We start from the raw sequence: 22,798 nt of genomic DNA, 5'->3' as shown, positions 1-22,798 counted from the left end.
ACACAGAATGTCACAGAGTGAGAGAGAGATGACTGTGCAGACACCCATACATCAGAGGTGTGAAAATGAGCACTGCTGGCTGGCAGAGGGACTATGTGTGTGTGTTTGTGTGAGAGAGTGAGTAACGGAGAGAGTGAGTAAGTGAGAGAGTGAGTAAGCGAGAGAGTGAGTAAGTGAGTCACTTAGAGAGTGAGTCACTGAGAGAGTGAGTCACTGAGAGAGTGAGTAAGTGAGAGAGTGAGTGAATGAGTAAGTGAGAGAGTGAGTAAGTGAGAGAGTGAGTAACAGAGAGTGAGTAACTGAGAGAGTGAGTAAGTGAGAGAGTGAGTAACAGAGAGTGAGTAAGTGAGATAGTGAGTAAGTGAGAGAGTGAGTAACAGAGAGTGAGTAACTGAGCGAGTGAGTAACTGAGCGAGTGAGTAACTGAGAGAGTGAGTAACTGAGAGAGTGAGTAACTGAGAGAGTGAGTAACTGAGAGAGTGAGTAACTGAGAGAGTGAGTAACGGAGAGAGTGAGTAAGTGAGAGAGTGAGTAACTGAGAGAGTGAGTAAGTGAGAGAGTGAGTAAGTGAGAGAGTGAGTAACTGAGAGAGTGAGTAAGAGTAACTGAGATAGTGAGTAACTGAGAGAGTGAGTAAGTGAGAGAGTGAGTAAGTGAGAGAGTGAGTAACTGAGAGAGTGAGTAACTGAGAGAGTGAGTAACTGAGATAGTGAGTAAAGGAGAGAGTGAGTAAGTGAGAGAGTGAGTAAGTGAGAGAGTGAATAAGTGAGAGAGAGAGGACCACCAAAAAGTGAAAAGGGTTCAAATTTGGTGGGCTGTATGTAGCCTATCCAATCAGCCTCTGTGTTTATCCTTCTTATTCCAGGCAGGCTTCTCTGGCCGTGTGTGTGTGTGTGTGTGTGTGTGCGTGCGTGTTTCAGAGAGCATTGTGATGTCGAACAAAAGTATTTCCATGCCAGGAGGAAACACACACACACACACACACACACACACACACACACGCACACACGCACGCACGCACGCACGCACGCACGCACGCACGCACACACAACTACTGGTCCGATTCACTCCTTTGGTCTGTTGTTACCCTGTAGTCAGAATGGCGAGAGTCCTGAGAGGAGAAGAGAGGGACACAGAGGAGAGGAAAGACAGACAGATGATTGGGATAGGATGGAAATATACAGCAGAGAGAGAAGCAACAAAGGTTCTGAGCGAGAGATAAAGGAGTGAAACATGACAGAAACAGTATGAGAGAAAACAGCAGAGCTGTGGACTCGAGTCACAAATATGATGACTTGCAACTCGACTTTAACACCAATGACTCGTGACTTAACTTGGACTTGAACCTTTTGACTCGAACTGACTTGATACCCTCTCCAAGCACAAATATAAAAAATGATGCTATTAAAAAAAGTGTGCAGTGCATCAACTCTTCATTTAACTTCTTTGATATAGGGGGCAGCATTTTCACTTTTGGATGAATTGAGTGCCCATAGTGAACTGCCTACTACTCTGTCCCAGATACTAATATATGCATATTATTATTACTATTGGATATAAAACACTCTGAAGTTTCTAAAACTGTTTGAATGATGTCTGTGAGTATAACAGAACTCATATGGCAGGCAAAAACCTGAGAAAAAATCCAAACAGGAAGTGAGAATTCTGAGACTGGTCATTGTTAAACTCATCGCCTATTCAATTCCCTGTAATATATGGATCTGTTTGCACTTCCTATGCCTTCCACTAGATGTCAACAGTCTGTATAACGCTGAATGAAGGCTATACTGTGATGTGGGACCGGATGGGAGGTGTTTGAGTCAGTGGTCTGGCAGATTACCAGTTCTTGGTCATGCGCATTCCTCATGATATCGCCATGCGTTCCATTACTTATAGAGATTGAAAAGAATTCTCCGGTTGGAACCTTATTGGATATAAATGATAAAAACATCCTGAAGATTGATTCTCTACTAAGTTTGACCAGTTTATTCGACTTGTAATATAACTTTTGGAAGTTTTTGTCCGACGTTTGCTTGCATCTGCGCGAGCGTTTGGACACGTGTACTACACATGCTAGCAAAAGTAGCTAATTGGACATAAGTAATGGACATTATCCAACAAAACAACGATTTATTGTGGAACTAGGATTCCTGGCAGTGCATTCTGATGAACATAATCAAAGGTAAGGGAATATTTATGATGTAATTTCGTATTTCTGTTGACTCCAACATGGCGGAGAAATGTTGTTAAATCTGAGCGCCGTCTCAGATTATTGCATGGTGTGCTTTTTAAAGTAAAGTTTTTTAATATTCGTAAAGTTTTTTAATATTCTGACACAGCGGTTGCATTAAGAACAAGTGTATCTTCAATTCTGTGTAAAACATGTATCTTTCATCAAAGTTTATGATGAGTATTTCTGTTATTTGACGTGGCTCTCTGCAATTACTCCGGATATTTTGGAGGCATTTCTGAACATGGCGCCAATGTAAACCGAGATTTGTGGACGTAAATATGCACATTATCGAACAAAACAAAAATGTATTGTGTAACATGATGTCCTATGAGTGTCATCTGATGAAGATCATCAAAGGTTAGTGATTAACTTTATCTCTATTTCTGCTTTTTGTGACTACTATCTTTTGCTGGGAAAATGGCTGTGTTTTTCTGTGGCTATGTACTGAGCTAACATAATTGTTTGGTGTGCTTTCCCCGTAAATCCTTTTTGAAATCAGACATGTTGGCTGGATTCACAACATGTGTAGCTTTAATTTGGTGTCTTTCATGTGTGATTTCATGTAAGATTGATTTTTATAGTAATACACTGCTCAAAAAAATAAAAGGAACACTTAAACAACACAATGTAACTCCAAGTCAATCACACTTCTGTGAAATCAAACTGTCCACTTAGGAAGCAACACTGATTGACAATAAATTTCACATGCTGTTGTGCAAATGGAATAGACAACAGGTGGAAATTATAGGCAATTAGCAAGACACCCCCAATAAAGGAGTGGTTCTGCAGGTGGTGACCACAAACCACTTCTCAGTTCCTATGCTTCCTGGCTGATGTTTTGGTCACTTTTGAATGCTGGCGGTGCTTTCACTCTAGTGGTAGCATGAGACGGAGTCTACAACCCACACAAGTGGCTCAGGTAGTGCAGCTCATCCAGGATGGCACATCAATGCGAGCTGTGGCAAGAAGGTTTGCTGTGTCTGTCAGCGTAGTGTCCAGAGCATGGAGGCGCTACCAGGAGACAGGCCAGTACATCAGGAGACGTGGAGGAGGCCGTAGGAGGGCAACAACCCAGCAGCAGGACCGCTACCTCCGCCTTTGTGCAAGGAGGAGCAGGAGGAGCACTGCCAGAGCCCTGCAAAATGACCTCCAGCAGGCCACAAATGTGCATGTGTCTGCTCAAACGGTCAGAAACAGACTCCATGAGGGTGGTATGAGGCCCGACGTCCACAGGTGGGGGTTGTGCTTACAGCCCAACACCGTGCAGGACGTTTGGCATTTGCCAGAGAACACCAAGATTGGCAAATTCGCCACTGGCGCCCTGTTCTCTTCACAGATGAAAGCAGGTTCACACTGAGCATGTGACAAACGTGACAGAGTCTGGAGACGCCGTGGAGAACGTTCTGCTGCCTGCAACATCCTCCAGCATGACCGGTTTGGCGGTGGGTCAGTCATGGTGTGGGGTGGCATTTCTTTGGGGGGCCGCACAGCCCTCCATGTGCTCGCCAGAGGTAGCCTGACTGCCATTAGGTACCGAGATGAGATCCTCAGACCCCTTGTGAGACCATATGCTGTTGCGGTTGGCCCTGGGTTCCTCCTAATGCAAGACAATGCTAGACCTCATGTGGCTGGAGTGTGTCAGCAGTTCCTGCAAGAGGAAGGCATTGATGCTATGGACTGGCCCGCCCGTTCCCCAGACCTGAATCCAATTGAGCACATCTGGGACATCATGTCTCGCTCCATCCACCAACGCCACGTTGCACCACAGACTGTCCAGGAGTTGGCGGATGCTTTAGTCCAGGTCTGGGAGGAGATCCCTCAGGAGACCATCCGCCACCTCATCAGGAGCATGCCCAGGCGTTGTAGGGAGGTCATAGAGGCACGTGGAGGCCACACACACTACTGAGCCTCATTTTGACTTGTTTTAAGGACATTACATCAAAGTTGGATCAGCCTGTAGTGTGGTTTTCCACTTTAATTTTGAGTGTGACTCCAAATCCAGACCTCCATGGGTTGATAAATTTGATTTCCATTGATAATTTTTGTGTGATTTTGTTGTCAGCACATTCAACTATGTAAAGAAAAAAGTATTTAATAAGAATATTTAATTCATTCAGATCTAGGATGTGTTATTTTAGTGTTCCCTTTATTTTTTTGAGCAGTGTATATTTGAATTTGGCGCTCTACATTTTTTCTGGATTTTGGCCAAGTGGGACGTTACCGTGAATCGGACAGCAGCCAATCAAATTGTGCCAGCTGAGAAAAAGTTACGCGTGGCAGTACAGAGGAACGTAGGTGGGTGAATTCAGTCGGAGCCCTTGGAAAGATGATACCCCAAATTATTATTTTCGGATAGAAAGACTACGCTGTAGTCAACAAAAAACGGATTGCAACTTGCAAAACATGCGGGAAGAAAATGACAGATGGAGGCGCAACAACTTCCAACTTTGTTCGACATTTGAAGCTGCACAAAGAACGGTAAATCGTGGCTAATATAGCCGACAGCTATATATTTTATTACTTTACTAGTGTATCATGTAGGCAACGTAACGTTAAATCAATGAGCCTCCACACAGTCAGTCAGTGTGGGAACGTGATCATTGCACCCAAGATTGAGCTACAACTGGCTAGGCAGTTGGTAGCTTAAATCCTGCCTGATGTTACTGCAGTTCCTAAAACCATTGACATACGTTAGCCTACTGTAACCACACAGAGAGAGTGTGTACAGAGTGTGTGTGTGTGAGAGAAGGTTGGGAAATTGTGTACAAGTCTACATCGCCCGATTGCGCCCCATAACGGGGGTCTTTTTCATGGCTACCCATGTATTTCCATAGAAATATAATGTCTATTTGGAAAGTAATAAATATATATATGCAGTGGGGCAAAAAAGTATTTAGTCAGCCACCAATTGTGCAAGTTCTCCCACAAGACTTTTTTGCCCCACTGTATATATTAAAGCATTCATGATTTGCGTAAATGTAATATACCAACTCTTACTCTTGTTAAAAATATGAAATGGTATTACATTTGGTGAAGACCACATTATGACTTGTTTAGGACTCGAAACTCAAAGTTTAGGACTTGAGACTTGACTCGGACTTGCCTGTCTTGACTTGGGACTTGAGTGCTTAGACTTGAAGCTTACTTGTGACTTGTAAAACAATGACTTGGTCTCACCTCTGGAAAACAGAGAGTGAAAGATGGAAAGTAGAAAAAGAGGTAAAGGGTGGGAATCAGGTGCTGCAGCTGTTGGATCAGAAAAGGGAGCGAAAGGAGAAAAGGTCATGGGTGAAAAAAAGAGGTGATCACGTTAAACGACCTCATTCTCTAACTGTGCACATATACTGGGGATAGGGGTCAGAGGTTAAAGGTGACATCTCGACAAAACAGTTTAGTCCTTAAGCTATTTTAAGTCCACTTTGTACCATGTTTGTGCTGATACAATGTTGTGTTGCTCCCATGCTGATTTGTCATGTGTTGCTTCCATGCTGTGTTGCTGTCTTAACTCTCTCTTTATGTAGTGTTGTGGTGTCTCTTGTCGTGATGTGTGTGTTGTCCTATATATTTATTTTTAATCCCAGCGCCCTTCCCCGCAGGAGGCCTTTTGCCTCTTGGAAGGACATCATTCTAAATAAGAATTTGTTCTTAACTGACTTGCCTAGTTAAAGCCCCCCAAAAAAGAAGGTTAAATTAAAAATTAAAAACAATGTATGTAAAGAGGTTAATGACTTATTTCTATAGTTATATATTTTCCATATTCTTCAGTCCTAATCGTCTTTTCTTTTTTTAATCCTATTCAGAGTTTTCTCAGACTTTAGTCAGCTCTGTAAATCCGTTGCCTGCACCACCTCTTCCTGTCCTCCAGAACTTCAGTGTGTGACGAATGACTCTGCAACTCCGCCTCTTTAAGCCCAGGGTTTTAAGTCCTCATATATGTGTGTGTGTGTGTGTGTGTGTGTGTGTGTGTGTGCTTGTGTATTTTTGTGTGTGTACTGCTCTGTGTTTCTAAGTCTTCTTGTGTCTGTCTGTGTATGTGTGTTTGTATGTGCGTAATGTACATGTCGGTATGTGTGTGCGTATTTTTGTGTGTTTTTCTATCTCTCAAAGTCCTCTCATATCCATCTGATCTCTGTGTTCCTCTCATGTGAGTGTTTTGGCGGATGCCTAGATACACCAATGTACCGCAGGCATCCATAAACCTTTTTACATAAAAAACTGTGGGAGAAATATGGCTATCTTTTTTCTCCATAAATCTCTTTTAGTGAGAGAGCATGCTGTCATGGAGGAATAAGTCAGCACTGGGGTCGCTTGCCAAGCCTTAAAAAAAAGAACATACTGAGGGATAAGTCCTCCCTGAACAGCGGGACTGAGAGAGAGGGAGGAGAGAAAGGGGCTGAGAGAGAGGGAGGAGAGAAAGGGACTGAGAGAGAGGGAGGAGAGAAAGGGACAGAGAGAGGGAGGAGAGAGAGGCAGATAGGGAGGAGAGAAAGGGACTGAGCGAGAGGGAGGAGAGAAAGGGACTGAGAGAGAGGGAGGAGAGAAAGGGACTGAGAGAGAGGGAGGAGAGAAAGGGACTGAGAGAGAGGGAGGAGAGAAAGGGACTGAGAGAGAGGGAGGAGAGAGAGACAGATAGGGAGGAGAGAAAGGGGCTGAGAGACGGGGACAGAGAGGGGGAGGATTTGAGAGGTAGGAGTGAGAGGGAGGAAGGAGATTGAGGGACTGAGAAAGAGAGACAGGGGGAGGAGAGAGAGGGAGGCAGAGAGAAAGGAGAGAATGAGAAAGGAGTGAGAGAAAGGAGTGAGAGGGAGGGACAGAGAGAGGATTGAGAGAGAGGGAGAAGAGAGAGGAATGAGGGAGGATAGGATAAAAGGACACTTCTGATAAACATAAAAAGAAAAGGGGCGACGAGAGAAAGAAAAAAAGAACAAGAAAGAGCGCAAGGGAGAACGAGAGGTGCATGTGAAGTAGAGAAGCAAGATAGAGGGTGCATCATCCATACATATGAGTTAGGGGGCAACTTTAGCATGAGGACTGGATGTATGAAAGAATGAGAGAAAGGGGGAATGAGAGAAGAGGGAAGGAGAGAGGGAGAGAATGAGAGAAATGGGGAAGGAGGGAGAGAATGAGAGAAAATGGGAAGAGAGGGAGAGAATGAGAGAAAAGGGGAAGGAGAGAGGGAGAGAATGAGAGAAAAGGGGAGAAGAGAGGGAGAGAAAATGGGAGGAGAGGGGGAAAGAATGAGTGAAAAGGAGAAGGAGAAAGGGAGAGAATGAGAGAAAATGGGAGAAGGAGAGAGGGAGAGAATGAGAGAAAAGGGGAAGGAGAGAGGGAGAGAATGAGAGAAAATGGGAGGAGAGAGGGAGAGAATGAGAGAAAAGGGGAAGGAGAAAGGGAGAGAATGAGAGAAAATGGGAGAAGGAGAGAGGGAGAGATTGAGAGAAAAGGGGAAGGAGAGAGGGAGAGAATGAGAGAAAAGGCGAAGGAGAGGGAGAGAATGAGAGAAAATGGGGGGAGAGAGGGAGAGAATGAGAGAAAAGGCGAAGGAGAGAGAAGGGAGTAGCTGCAGCATTCACATCTCCTTGCAGCTCTCTGAGGGATGGGCAAAAAGTGGTATGAATCTGTGAGAGAGTGTGTGTGTATTTTTGTGTGTGCTTCTGAGTTTCTAAACCCTCTTGTTTATGTCTGTTTGTGTGTGTCTCTCAGGACTGGGCAGAAGGCATGTGTGTCTCTGTTTGGAAGGAGAGGCAGTGCGGTGTCGTGATGCAAGGAACGACACCCCTCTCCCCCTTTTCTCTCCTCTCAATCCCTCCCCTTAGCAAAGGGCAAGGTCACACCCCCATCCCCCCAACCTTCTCCTCTCACACTACTGAGCTCATCTCTCTTACGACTGCAGTCCGTCACCATCACCAGAACTAATGGACTCTCTATACACTAATAATACAGATGACTACATCACTTCTAGTCACAGAATCACTCACACAGTCATACATTCACCAACTCTCTCCTTTCCCACACATGTTTTCTCAGGGCTGGAGATGGACATGGAGATGGCTGAGCTATCAGCCAATGAACTGTGACTAGATCTTTAAGATTCCTTATGTGTCCTTAGTGCCAGTTGGAGAGAAGGTAAGAAAGACATGCTTTCTGAAGTCATAGTATGTAGCCACTGGAAGAAGAAAAGAAGACTGACAAATACTAACACCACGCACACGAACCTGCCGCCCGCCTGCCCCAGACAGACAGACAGACAGACAGACATGTGCAGAAGCAGCTCAGGAAATGGAGAGTGATGTCACTAGAAAACACAACTAACCCTTCACTATTAACCCTTCACTATTAACCCTTGTGAGACCTCCTGGGCCCTGCCTCATAACAGCGTCTCAGATTAGAGCCTGTCCGCAGGATTGAACTGTTTTAGATATTACCCTGTGTGAGATTAGCCTCGCCTGGAGTCAGAATTCACATTGATTTAACTATTTTAGATTATACCCTGTGAGATTATGTCACGGTTGTGTGTAGAGACGGACCAAGGCGCAGCGGAGGTTGAGTTCCACATCTTTATTTCTAAGTGAAATTTAAGCTAAATAAAACAAAGAAACAACGAAACGTGACTAAGTGGTGCACATGCACAAAACACAAAATAATATCCCAAAAACACAGGTGGATAAAATAACGACTTAAATATGATCCCCAATTAGAGACAACGATTACTAGCTGCCTCTAATTGGGAATCATACAAAACACCAACATAGAAAAATAAACTAAAAACAACATAGACATAGAAATACTAGATCACCCCCTATTCACGCCCTGACCTACTATGACAGATTAGCCTGGCCTGGAGTCAGGAATCACATGGATTTAACTATTTTAGATATTACCCTGTGTGAGATTAGCCTCGCCTGGAGTCAGGAATCACATGGATTTAACAATTTTAGATATTACCCTGTGTTAGATTAGCCTCACCTGGAGTCAGGAATCACATGGATTTAACTATTTTAGATATTACCCTGTGTTAGATTAGCCTCGCCTGGAGTCAGGAATCACATGGATTTAACTATTTTAGATATTACCCTGTTAGATTAGCCTTACCTGGAGTCAGGAATCACATGGATTTAACTATTTTAGATATTACCCTGTGAGATTAGCCTCGCCTGGAGTCAGGAATCACATGGATTTAACTATTTTAGATATCAGCCTGTGTGAGATTAGCCTCGCCTGGAGTCAGGAATCACATGGATTTAACTATGTTAGATATCACCCTGTGTGAGATTAGCCTCGCCTGGAGTCAGGAATCACATGGATTTAACAATTTTAGATATTACCCTTTGTGAGATTAGCCTCACCTGGAGTCAGGAATCACATGGATTTAACTATGTTAGATATCACCCTGTGTGAGATTAGCCTCGCCTGGAGTCAGGAATCACATGGATTTAACTATGTTAGATATCACCCTGTGTGAGATTAGCCTCGCCTGGAGTCAGGAATCACATGGATTTAACTATGTTAGATATCACCCTGTGTTAGATTAGCCTGGCCTGGAGTCAGGAATCACATGGATTTAACTATTTTAGATATTACCCTGTGTGAGATTAGCCTCGCCTGGAGTCAGGAATCACATGGATTTAACAATTTTAGATATTACCCTTTGTGAGATTAGCCTCGCCTGGAGTCAGGAATCACATGGATTTAACTATGTCAGATATCACCCTGTGTGAGATTAGCCTCGCCTGGAGTCAGGAATCACATGGATTTAACTATGTCAGATATCACCCTGTGTGAGATTAGCCTCGCCCGGACTCAGGATTCACATGGGTTTGGCTATTTATTTCCTGCCTATTCCTTTAGGTTGATCTGGCCTCACTGAGATGTCTCACCAGGGTTAATACATGCAGATCATATTAGGAGTTTGGAGAACTCCAACCCCACGATGCACTGGGAGAAGCCGTAGGAGAGATGCAAAGTGAACCGAGGAAGCAGGACGGTTTTTCTGTGTAGTAGCAAGGGGTGAGTAAACGAGTGCAATAGAGGGAGAGAGAGAGGGTTAATGAGTGAAAGAGTAGAAGAGAGAGAGAAATCAAGAATATGAGATAGAGAGGTAGAGAAAAAGCGAGAGACTTAGTTAAGAGAAGGTGGTCAGCAGGCATCGGCAGGCTGTGGTTGGGGTAATGATGGCCAATCATTCAAACAAACAGTCAGTCAGTCATGCATCATTCAGCATTCTGATTGAAGAAGGAGGAGGCGGCAGAAAAGACAGCTTGTTGTTAACGGGACGCCATGGCGACCACTCACTCACTGCCTGCAGTAGAGGAGGAAGCAGCGACGGCAGGAGTAGGAAGGGGCGGGGCCCCGGTAGAGTTGGCAGACAGGGAGGAAGAGGAAAGCCCTACGTGGGTGGGGCTAGAGACTGTTTTGGCATCGTTGTGCTGGCTGACCACTGAGGGCTGGCGTCTCAATGCCCCCGGGACCGGAGCCTGACCCGTCTGGAACGTATAGACCACGTCCATCTGCAAACAACCCACAGCACAGTCAGAGAGAAGAAAGGAGAGAGAGAGAGAGCGAGCGAGAGAGCGAGAGAGAGAGAAAGAGAAAGTGAAAGCGAGAGAGAGACAGCAGAAAGAGACCCTGCATGGGCAGAGCAGAAACAATGGTTATGGAAATAGAGAAAATCCCCAAAATGTTAGTTGGAAGGGAGAGAAGGGGGGATTGGTGAAATTGAGGGAGAGGACTGGAATGCTTGCCACTGAATGAAAGGGGGGATATTCTGTTGTGACAGAGGAAAGGCTGAGTGCACCGGTGGGAACGAGGGAGGGAGCGATGGAGAGAAACACAAAAGAATATGGCAGACAGAGTGTTTCTACAGGCCACTGATAAGTTTGGTGTGAAGTCGTCCTCCTCTTCCCAATTATGTCCTGGTTGTGTTTGACTAACCAGCCGTACTCACACATACAACTGCAGCGCACCGCACAGCCCACCAGGATTAGACAGGGGGAGTCGTAGGGGGGAGATAAGGACCCAATTAGCTCACTGCCTCTCTCAGTCACCCTCTTCCTCCCATCCCTCCGTCCTCCCCAGGAGAGACAGAGGGAACGCTCTACTGCTTCTCCTCTCAGCAATTCCTTTATCAGTGTGATAGAGGGAGGAGGGGGGAGATGAATAAGAACATTTGGCTGAGGAAGTTGAACGTCGGAATGGGAATAAAAATCTGGAGCAAACAAAATAAACGAGAATAAACGAATAAGGAGCAGCAATTATGGCGTTGTGTTCCAATGAACGAGGAAAATTTGTCAACATTAAAACATGTCAGTTAGTTCTAAATGTACACACAGTGTATGTAAATATACTGATAACAACACAGTCTAAAAACTACACATACAACAGAGATTCTAAACTAGTCTTATTGAACCCGGCATATGAAATACCACTAACATAACAAAGACAAAATGTATATCTATTATTCTGGTCAATCAAATCGAAAGTCTTTCCATCATCAAGCATTAGAGTTAATATATAATAGCAGAGGGAGAAAGGAGAGAGGGATAGAGAAGGAAGTAGAGAGATCAATCAATTCAAGAAGAGAGAAACAGAAAGAAACAGTGAGACAGAGAGAGTTGCATATTTCAGTTGAAGAAGAGGGTAGAAGGTTAGTCAGTTACATGGTGCGCAAATAGTATAGCCTTCTGGAGAGGGTGAAAGGATTAGAGAAAAAGAGACAGAAAGACAGAGGAAGAAGAAAGAGAGAGAGAGACAGAAAGACAGAGGAAGAAGAAAGAGAGAGAGAGACAGAAAGACAGAGGAAGAAGAAATAGAGAGAGAGACAGAAAGACAGAGGAAGAAGAGAGAGAGACAGAAAGACAGAGGAAGAAGAAAGAGAGAGCGAGAGAGACAGAAAGACAGAGGAAGAAGAAAGAGAGACAGACAGAAAGACAGAGGAAAAAGAAAGAGAGACAGAGGAAGAAGAAAGAGAGAGAGAGAGACAGAAAGACAGAGGAAGAAGAAAGAGAGAGAGACAGAAAGACAGAGGAAGAAGAAAGAGAGAGAGAGAGACAGAAAGACAGAGGAAAAAGAAAGAGAGACAGAGGAAGAAGAAAGAGAGAGAGAGAGAGACAGAAAGACAGAGGAAGAAGAGAGAGAGACAGACAGAAAGACAGAGGAAAAAGAAAGAGAGACAGAGGAAGAAGAAAGAGAGAGAGAGAGAGAGAGAGAGACAGAAAGACAGAGGAAGAAGAGAGAGAGACAGACAGAAAGACAGAGGAAAAAGAAAGAGAGACAGAGGAAGAAGAAAGAGAGAGAGACAGAAAGACAGAGGAAGAAGAGAGAGAGACAGAGGAAGAAGAAAGAGAGAGAGAGAGAGACAGAAAGACAGAGGAAGAAGAAAGAGAGAGAGACAGAAAGACAGAGGAAGAAGAAAGAGAGAGAGAGAGACAGAAAGACAGAGGAAGAAGAAAGAGAGAGAGAGAGACAGAAAGACAGAGGAAGAAGAACGAGAGAGAGAGAGACAGAAAGACAGAGGAAGAAGAAAGAGAGAGAGAGAGACAGAAAGACAGAGGAAGAAGAAAGAGAGAGAGAGAGACAGAAAGACAGAGGAAGAAGAAAGAGAGAGAGAGAGACAGAAAGACAGAGGAAGAAGAGAGAGAGAGAGAGACAGAAAGACAGAGGAAGAAGAAAGAGAGAGAGAGAGACAGAAAGACAGAGGAAGAAGAAAGAGAGAGAGAGAGACAGAAAGACAGAGGAAGAAGAAAGAGAGAGAGAGAGACAGAAAGACAGAGGAAGAAGAAAGAGAGAGAGAGAGACAGAAAGACAGAGGAAGAAGAATGAGAGAGAGACAGAAAGACAGAGGAAGAAGAATGAGAGAGAGACAGAAAGACAGAGGAAGAAGAATGAGAGAGAGACAGAAAGACAGAGGAAGAAGAGAGAGAGAGAGACAGAAAGACAGAGGAAGAAGAGAGAGAGAGAGAGACAGAAAGACAGAGGAAGAAGAGAGAGAGAGAGAGACAGAAAGACAGATGAAGAAGAGAGAGAGACAGAAAGACAGAGGAAGAAGAAAGAGAGAGAGAGAGACAGAAAGACAGAGGAAGAAGAAAGAGAGAGAGAGAGACAGAAAGACAGAGGAAGAAGAAAGAGAGAGAGACAGAAAGACAGAGGAAGAAGAGAGAGAGAGAGACAGAAAGACAGAGGAAGAAGAAAGAGAGAGAGACAGAAAGACAGAGGAAGAAGAAAGAGAGAGAGAGAGACAGAAAGACAGAGGAAGAAGAAAGAGAGAGAGAGAGACAGAAAGACAGAGGAAGAAGAATGAGAGAGAGACAGAAAGACAGAGGAAGAAGAGAGAGAGAGAGAGACAGAAAGACAGAGGAAGAAGAGAGAGAGAGAGAGACAGAAAGACAGAGGAAGAAGAGAGAGAGAGAGAGAGACAGAAAGACAGATGAAGAAGAGAGAGAGACAGAAAGACAGAGGAAGAAAAAAGAGAGAGAGAGACAGAAAGACAGAGGAAGAAAAGAGAGAGAGACAGAAAGACAGAGGAAGAAGAGAGAGAGAGACAAAGACAGAGGAAGAAGAAAGAGAGAGAGTGACAGAAAGACAGAGGAAGAAGAGAGAGAGAGAAACAGAAAGACAGAGGAAGAAGAAAGAGAGAGAGACAGAAAGACAGAGGAAGAAGAAAGAGAGAGACGGAAAGACAGAGGAAGAAGAGAGACACCTCTGAACATACTAGTAGTGAAATAGTTTAAATAAAGAAAAACCCTTGAATGAGTAGGTGTCACAGAGATAGGACTGGAGTCCGTCACAGGGATGAAAGAGTTAAAAATGGAACGTTACTGTAGACCTCGCAGACTGAGAAAGACTCCATTTAGGAAAAGCCTGAACTCTTTTTGAACCACCGCATGAGACGGACATATACGTTTACATCTAAATAACAACACAACAAACGAATCATCCTCCGCCCACTCTACAGGGGTTTTACGGCTAATGATGCCCATATGGAGACAGAGGAATAGCCTCTGGACATGCTAACATTATGATCGTTTATTCCTGTAGGAGGGGAACCAAAGCTCGCCTTCTGGAAATGTCTCTTTAAGCCCACTTTATTGTAGCGCCACGGCCTAAGAATTCTGCCCACCCACACACACACACAGTACATCTGTCTCTCAGCAGAAAGGACCCAACCTGGCTGATGCGTCACCCATTGTCGGGGAGAATGGGCCATTCTAAAAAACATAGAGCGAGAGGAGGTCAGCTTGTGAGACCCCCAGGAGTTGACGGGTGTGTGTGTCCCACTACATAAAGCATTTGGAGTAGAGGTCAACCGATTATGATTTTTCAACGCCGATACCGATAATTGGAGGACCAAAAAAGCCGATACCGATTAATCGGCCGATTTATTTATTTTTTGTTGTAATAATGACAATTACAACAATACTGAAATACTGAACACTTATTTTAACTTAATATAATACATCAATAAAATCAATTTAGCCTCAAGTAAATAATGAAACATGTTCAATTTGGTTTAATAATGCAAAAACAAAGTGTTGGAGAAGAAAGTAAAAGTGGAATATGTGCCATGTAAGAAAGCTAACGTTTAAGTTCCTTGCTCAGAACATGAGAACATATGAAAGCTGGTGGTTCCTTTTAACATGAGTCTTCAATATTCCCAGGTAAAAAGTTTTAGGTTGTAGTTATTATAGGAATTATAGGACTATTTCTCTCTATACGATTTGTACGTCATATACCTTTGACTATTGGATGTTCTTATAGACACTTTAGTATTGCCAGTGTAACAGTATAGCTTCCGTCCCTCTCCTCGCTCCTACCCGGGCTCGAACCAGGAACACATCGACAACAGCCACCCTCGAACAGCGTTACCCATGCAGAGCAAAGGGAATAAATACTCCAAGTCTCAGAGCGAGTGACGTTTGAAACGCTATTAGCGCGCACCCCGCTAACTAGCTAGCCATTTCACATCGGTTACACCAGCCTAATCTCGGAAATTGATAGGCTTGAAGTCATAAACAGCTCAATGCTTGAAGAATTGCGAAGAGCTGCTGGCAAAACGCACGAAAGTGCTGTTTGAATGAATGCTTACGAGCGTGCTGGTGCCTACCATCGCTCACACTGCTCTATCAAATCATAGACTTAATTATAACATAATAACACACAGAAATATGAGCCTTAGGTCATTAATATGGTCAAATCCGGAAACTATAATCTCGAAAACAAAACATTTATTCTTTCAGTGAAATACGGAACCGTTCCGTATTTTATCTAACGGGTGGCATCCATAAGTCTAAATATTCCTGTTACATTGCACAACCTCCAATGTTATGTCATAATTACGTAACATTCTGGCAAATTAGTTCGCAATGAGCAAGGTGGCCCAAACTGTTGCATATACCCTGACTCTGCGTGCAATGAACGCAAGAGAAGTGACATAATTTCACCTGGTTAATATTGCCTGCTAACCTGGATTTCTTTGAGCTAAATATGCAGGTTTAAAAATATATACTTCTGTGTATTGATTTTAAGAAATGCATTGATGTTTATGGTTAGGTACAGTCGTGCAACGATTGTGCTTTTTTCGCAAATGCGCTTTTGTTAAATCATCCCCCGTTTGGCGAAGTTGGCTGTCTTTGTTAGGAAGAAATAGTCTTCACACAGTTCGCAACGAGCCAGGCGGCCCTAACTGCTGCATAGACCCTGACTCTGTTGCAAGAGAAGTGACACCATTTCCCTAGTTAAAAGAAATTCATGTTAGCAGGCAATATTAACTAAATATGCAGGTTTAAAAATATAGCATCTCAGAGTACGAGCGCTGATCTAGGATGAGCTCCCCTCTATCCGTATGAACGTATTAATTGTGATCAAAAAGGCAGAACTGATCCTAGACCAGCACTCCTACAATGTTCGATACATACGGCTCCTGGCTTCTCATCTCCCTCTGATATTACCCATCTGGATCCTGACTCCCAACCCACTATTGTAGGATTTACTGATATATAATTACTGGATCCCGTAAGTAGTGAAATGTTACAGACAGAAGAGACAGAGCAGAGGTGACACTGACTTGAAATCAAACCAGATCCATCAGACCGTGTGTCACAGTCCCATTGTCAGGTTGTCATGAGGCCGCATTTCCCTCAGACAACAACACCCACCTGTCTGTCTTCACAGGAGACAGCAGCAGAGACATTTACGTTCCAGTCATTTAGGGAAAACTTGAAACTCTTATGTCTCAGAGAGACTTAGAATGACTGCATTCAAACAGAGAGTCTGAAACAACAACATAAGACCATGTAAGATCTTCTAAAAATACATACAGTACCAGTCAAAAGTTTGGACACCTACTCATTCAAGGGTTTTTCTTTATTTAAACTATTTCACTACTAGTATGTTCAGAGGTGTCCAGACTTTTGACTGGTACTGTATATATACACGCACACAAAATACACACGCACGCACGCACACAAATCATGGGCATTAATATGGAATTGCTAGAGACGTTACCCAGTTGTTCGTGCGATTAGTTTGATATTTACGGACACAACCTAGTCATTCGTTCTTTATGTTCCGTTGACATGCCTGCTGGCAATGTTCTTATCCCTTGCTTGCTAGCTAGCCAGCTAGCTACGGATAACACAGGCACAACCTCTGCAGCTATAATAACAGCAAAATAGCTGTTTTCTATTGCCATTTCGAAAGATCCATAACAATGAGCTGATAATGGCCGATTTTTCCTGGCTTAGCTAGAAAAGTTTACCTTCTCACCAGGACACTCATCAACACTGACTGTTAATTGCAAGGAGATCACAATGTATATAAAACACTAGGCTAGAAGATATCTAAATTGTTTGTTTTTAGCAAACTTTCCAACATGACAACCAAATTCTAAAATATCAGTTGCTGAAAACAGCTGGTGAAACTAAAAACATGTGGGAGGATTTGACAGCTTTAGTGGCAGAGGGGACCAGAGTAAACCATGTTCATCACTCACCACGTTAGATCATCAGATGCTCAGAAAAAAAGATGTCTCTGCAAAAACAAATCAACGCTAGCTAGCTAACTTTTTTTCGTCATTGGACTTGTGTTTACAATGTATCCAATGTCAGTTTGTGTAGTTGTTGGTTTAGCTTTCTGTAACTTTCTGTAGCAAGAACAGTCTGCATGTGTAGGCGCATATTGTAAGTCGCTCTGGATAAGAGCGTCTGCTAAATGACTTAAATGTAAATGTAAATATTGCGTCATGATTTCAAGATGTCCCGATATCTTTTCCAATTAACCCAATATATTTTCCAACTGTCTTGTTATCTGGTTTTAATGTCTATTCTAGAATGCCCTCCCAGCCAATCAGAAACGAGTATTCAACAATGCTGTGGTATAAACATAAACACATATACATATACACCAATAAAAGCCCAGTAACAGTTATCAAAACAGTCATGGTAAAAAAAAGAGGTCCTCTTCTTCTATTTGAAAGAACCACTACACCTAGAGAACAGACCGCTCCTCAAGAGGGAGTATCTCTGCTCTTATGGTCTTGAAGACCTTCTGTAGGTCTTCTCCCCTGTTCACTTCTTGTTTCTGAAAAGCCTGGGGAGAGGGAGGAAGGGATGGATGGGGAGATGGGGGAGAGGGAGGGAGGGATAGAGAAAGGGAGAGGAGTACCCAATGCTCTCAACACCATTTAGATGGTCTTCTCCTCCTACAGTATACCTGTGAAACCCCTGGACAGGACTGGAAGAAAGCGAGGGAGATAGAGGGAGAGATGGGGGAACCTGCTAAGGCGAGAGCAGGTAATGGTATTTGAGGACCCCCCGGTGCGTACCAGACTGGTGATGGTATTTGAGGACCCCCCGGTGCGTACCAGACTGGTGATGGTATTTGAGGACCCCCCGGTGCGTACCAGACTGGTGATGATATTTGAGGACCCCCCGGTACGTACCAGACTGGTGATGGTATTTGAGGACCCCCCGGTACGTACCAGACTGGTGATGGCATTTGAGGACCCCCCGGTACGTACCAGACTGGTGATGGTATTTGAGGACCCCCCGGTGCGTACCAGACTGGTGATGGTATTTGAGGACCCCCCGGTACGTACCAGACTGGTGATGGTATTTGAGGACCCCCCGGTGCGTACCAGACTGGTGATGGTATTTGAGGACCCCCCGGTACGTACCAGACTGGTGATGGTATTTGAGGACCCCCCGGTACGTACCAGACTGGTGATGGTATTTGAGGACCCCCCGGTACGTACCAGACTGGTGATGGTATTTGAGGACCCCCCGGTGAGTACCAGACTGGTGATGGTATTTGAGGACCCCCGGTACGTACCAGACTGGTGATGATATTTGAGGACCCCCCGGTACGTACCAGACTGGTGATGGTATTTGAGGACCCCCCGGTGCATACCTGAGTCTGGATGCGGTTGAGGCCCCTGAACCAGAGGACCTGACCTCTACGGAGCTCCATCTCAGCGTGGTCGATCTCATCGTCCCCCTCGTTCATCTCGTTTTCGGGGACATCCTCCTTATGGGTGCCGTGGCCAGCCTCCTTTAGGAACTTCAGGTGGTGGGTGGGGATGGCTGAGATCAGCTGGAGTAGAGAGAGACACCATGAGAAGCTTTCTATATATTATTTTACATTTTTGTGGAGTGGTTGAAAAACAAGTTTTAATGACTCCAACCTAAGTGTATGTAAACTTCCGACTTCAACTGTGTGTTTAGTTATATATATATATATATATATATATATACAGTGGGGAGAACAAGTATTTGATACACTGCCGATTTTGAAGGTTTTCCTACTTACAAAGCATGTAGAGGTCTGTAATTTTTATCATAGGTACACTTCAACTGTGAGAGACGGAATCTAAAACAAAAATCCAGAAAATCACATTGTATGATTTTTAAGTAATTAATTTGCATTTTATTGCATGACATAAGTATTTGATACATCAGAAAAGCAGAACTTAATATTTGGTACAGAAACCTTTGTTTGCAATTACAAAGATCATACGTTTCCTGTAGTTATTGACCAGGTTTGCACACACTGCAGCAGGGATTTTGGCCCACTCCTCCATACATACCATCTCCAGATCCTTCAGGTTTCGGGGCTGTCGCTGGGCAATACGGACGTTCAGCTCCCTCCAAAGATTTTCTATTGGGTTCAGGTCTGGAGACTGGCTAGGCCACTCCAGGACCTTGAGATGCTTCTTACGGAGCCACTCCTTAGTTGCCCTGGCTGTGTGTTTCGGGTCGTTGTCATGCTGGAAGATCCAGCCACGACCCATCTTCAATGCTCTTACTGAGGGAAGGAGGTTTTTGGCCAAGATCTCGCGATACATGGCCCCATCCATCCTCCCCTCAATACGGTGCAGTCGTCCTGTCCCCTTTGCAGAAAAGCATCCCCAAAGAATGATGTTTCCACCTCCATGCTTCACGGTTGGGATGGTGTTCTTGGGGTTGTACTCAACCTTCTTCTTCCTCCAAACACGGCGAGTGGAGTTTAGACCAAAAAGCTCTATTTTTGTCTGATCAGACCACATGACCTTCTCCCATTCCTCCTCTGGATCATCCAGATGGTCATTGGCAAACTTCAGACGGGCCTGGACATGCACTGGCTTGAGCAGGGGGACCTTGCGTGCGCTGCAGGATTTCAATCCATGACAGCGTAGTGTGTTACTAATGGTTTTCTTTGAGACTGTGGTCCCAGCTCTCTTCAGGTCATTGACCAGGTCCTGCCGTGTAGTTCTGGGCTGATCCCTCACCTTCCTTATGATCATTGATGCCCCACGAGGTGAGATCTTGCATGGAGCCCCAGACCGAGGGTGATTGACCGTCATCTTGAACTTCTTCCATTTTCTAATAATTGCGCCAACAGTTGTTGCCTTCTCACCAAGCTGCTTGCCTATTGTCCTGTAGCCCATCCCAGCCTTGTGCAGGTCTACAATTTTATCCCTGATGTCCTTACACAGCTCTCTGGTCTTGGCCATTGTGGAGAGGTTGGAGTCTGTTTGATTGAGTGGGTGGACAGGTGTCTTTTATACAGGTAACGAGTTCAAACAGGTGCAGTTAATACAGGTAATGAGTGGAGAACAGGAGGGCTTCTTAAAGAAAAACTAACAGGTCTGTGAGAGCCGGAATTCTTACTGGTTGGTAGGTGATCAAATACTTATGTCATGCAATAAAATGCGAATTAATTACTTAAAAATCATACAATGTGATTTTCTGGATTTTTGTTTTAAATTCCGTCTCTCACAGTTGAAGTGTACCTATGATAAAAATTACAGACCTCTACATGCTTTGTAAGTAGGAAAACCTTCAAAATCGGCAGTGTATCAAATACTTGTTCTCCCCACTGTATATATACGTTTGACCCAAGTTAAACAATTTAAAAGGCAATGCTAACAAATACTAATTGAGTGTATGTAATGTGCTGACAACAAAATCACACAAAAATGATCAATGGAAATTAAATTTATCAACCCATGGAGGTCTGGATTTGGAGTCACGCTCAAAATTAAAGTGGAAAACCACACTACAGGCTGATCCAACTTTGATGTAATGTCCTTAAAACAAGTCTAAATGAGGCTCAGTAGTGTGTGTGGCCTCCACGTGCCTGTATGACCTCCCTACAACGCCTGGGCATGCTCCTGATGAGGTGGCGGATGGTCTCCTGAGGGATCTCCTCCCAGACCTGGACTAAAGCATCCTCCAACTCCTGGACAGTCTGTGGTGCAACGTGGCGTTGGTGGATGGAGCGAGACATGATGTCCCAGATGTGCTCAATTGGATTCAGGTCTGGGGAACGGGCGGGCCAGTCCATAGCATCAATGCCTTCCTCTTGCAGGAACTGCTGACACACTCCAGAAACATGAGGTCTAGCATTGTCTTGCATTAGGAGGAACCCAGGGCCAACCGCACCAGCATATGGTCTCACAAGGGGTCTGAGGATCTCATCTCGGTACCTAATGGCAGTCAGGCTACCTCTGGCAAGCACATGGAGGGCTGTGCGGCCCCCCAAAGAAATGCAACACCACACCATGACTGACCCACCGCCAAACCAGTCATGCTGGAGGATGTTGCAGGCAGCAGAACGTTCTCCACGGCGTCTCCAGACTCTGTCACGTCTGTCACGTGCTCAGTGTGAATCTGCTTTCATCTGTGAAGAGCACAGATCGCCAGTGGCGAATTTGCCAATCTTGGTGTTCTCTGGCAAATGCCAAACGTCCTGCACGGTGTTGGGCTGTAAGCACAAACCCCACCTGTGGACGTCGGGCCCTCATACCACCCTCATGGAGTCTGTTTCTGACCGTTTGAGCAGACACATGCACATTTGTGGCCTGCTGGAGGTCATTTTGCAGTGCTCTGGCAGTGCTCCTCCTGCTCCTCCTTGCACAAAGGCGGAGGTAGCGGTCCTGCTGCTGGGTTGTTGCCCTCCTGCGGCCTCCTCCACGTCTCCTGATGTACTGGCCTGTCTCCTGGTAGCGCCTCCATGCTCTGGACACTACGCTGACAGACACAGCAAACCTTCTTGCCACAGCTCGCATTGATGTGCCATCCTGGATGAGCTGCACTACCTGAGCCACTTGTGTGGGTTGTAGACTCCGTCTCATGCTACCACTAGAGTGAAAGCACCGCCAGCATTCAAAAGTGACCAAAACATCAGCCAGGAAGCATAGGAACTGATAAGTGGTCTGTGGTCACCACCTGCAGAACCACTCCTTTATTGGGGGTGTCTTGCTAATTGCCTATAATTTCCACCTGTTGTCTATTCCATTTGCACAACAGCATGTGAAATTTATTGTCAATCAGTGTTGCTTCCTAAGTGGACAGTTTGATTTCACAGAAGTGTGATTGACTTGGAGTTACATTGTGTTGTATAAGTGTTCCCTTTATTTTTTTGAGCAGTGTATATATTACACACACACACTACATGACCAAAAGTATGTAGACACTTCTTGTCGAACTCTCATTCCAAAATCATCTCATTCCAAAAATCATGAGGTCAGGGTTCTGTGGCTGAAATAGCCGAATTCACAAATTTGAAGGGGTATCCACATATTTACAAAGGTTAGTGGATTTGGCTATTTCAGCCACACCCGTTGTTGACAGGTGTATAAAATTGAGCACACAGCAATGCAATCTCCATAGACAAACAATGACAGTAGAATAGGGAGGACCTTTTATACCATCATAAGAAGGTTAATGTCCATTCTAGTATTCCTAATTCTATGTCTGCAGTATACTATTAAAGAGCTCTGACCTGAAATGAACACCTCATCTGATATATATGTAAAAGCTCCAGTGGTTTTTTTCTCACATCATATTTCTTGGCAGGCTATTACATGCATTAATAACTCTTCATGTGAACTTATATCGGTTCACTAACTCATAATTAAATTAAATTCATGCTTTGAAATGAATTAATTCAGTCCACGCCCTGTAGTTCTATCAGTGATTAGTTCACCTTATCAATTCCCTTCAGGATCTGACGTGAATACAGAGATCCTATCAAATGACTATAATTCTATGGTGTTGAATAGAGAATAGAGACTATTGAATGGTTCTATTT

General features: G+C 44.3%; 1 protein-coding gene across 5 annotated transcripts in view; it reads right to left on the bottom strand.

The window, feature by feature from the left end:
- LOC139536070 (plasma membrane calcium-transporting ATPase 1-like) overlaps positions 1–22,798 on the bottom strand; it is a 158,551-nt gene that overhangs the window by 5,981 nt on the left and 129,772 nt on the right. For 2 of the 5 annotated variants that reach the window (XM_071336200.1, XM_071336202.1), the window contains 2 exons: positions 18,635–18,817; positions 10,530–10,740 (listed from right to left, as the gene is read on the bottom strand). In XM_071336200.1, the coding sequence (XP_071192301.1) occupies positions 10,530–10,740; positions 18,635–18,817 (394 nt within the window). The remainder of the gene's footprint in view (positions 1–10,529; positions 10,741–18,634; positions 18,818–22,798) is intronic. The other 3 variants (XM_071336199.1, XM_071336201.1, XM_071336203.1) reach the window with 2 other exon arrangements.

The sequence above is a fragment of the Salvelinus alpinus genome, chromosome 12 (genome assembly GCF_045679555.1).
Source record: "Salvelinus alpinus chromosome 12, SLU_Salpinus.1, whole genome shotgun sequence".
Taxonomy (NCBI): domain Eukaryota; kingdom Metazoa; phylum Chordata; class Actinopteri; order Salmoniformes; family Salmonidae; genus Salvelinus; species Salvelinus alpinus.
This window is presented reverse-complemented; position numbering and strand designations above follow the sequence as displayed.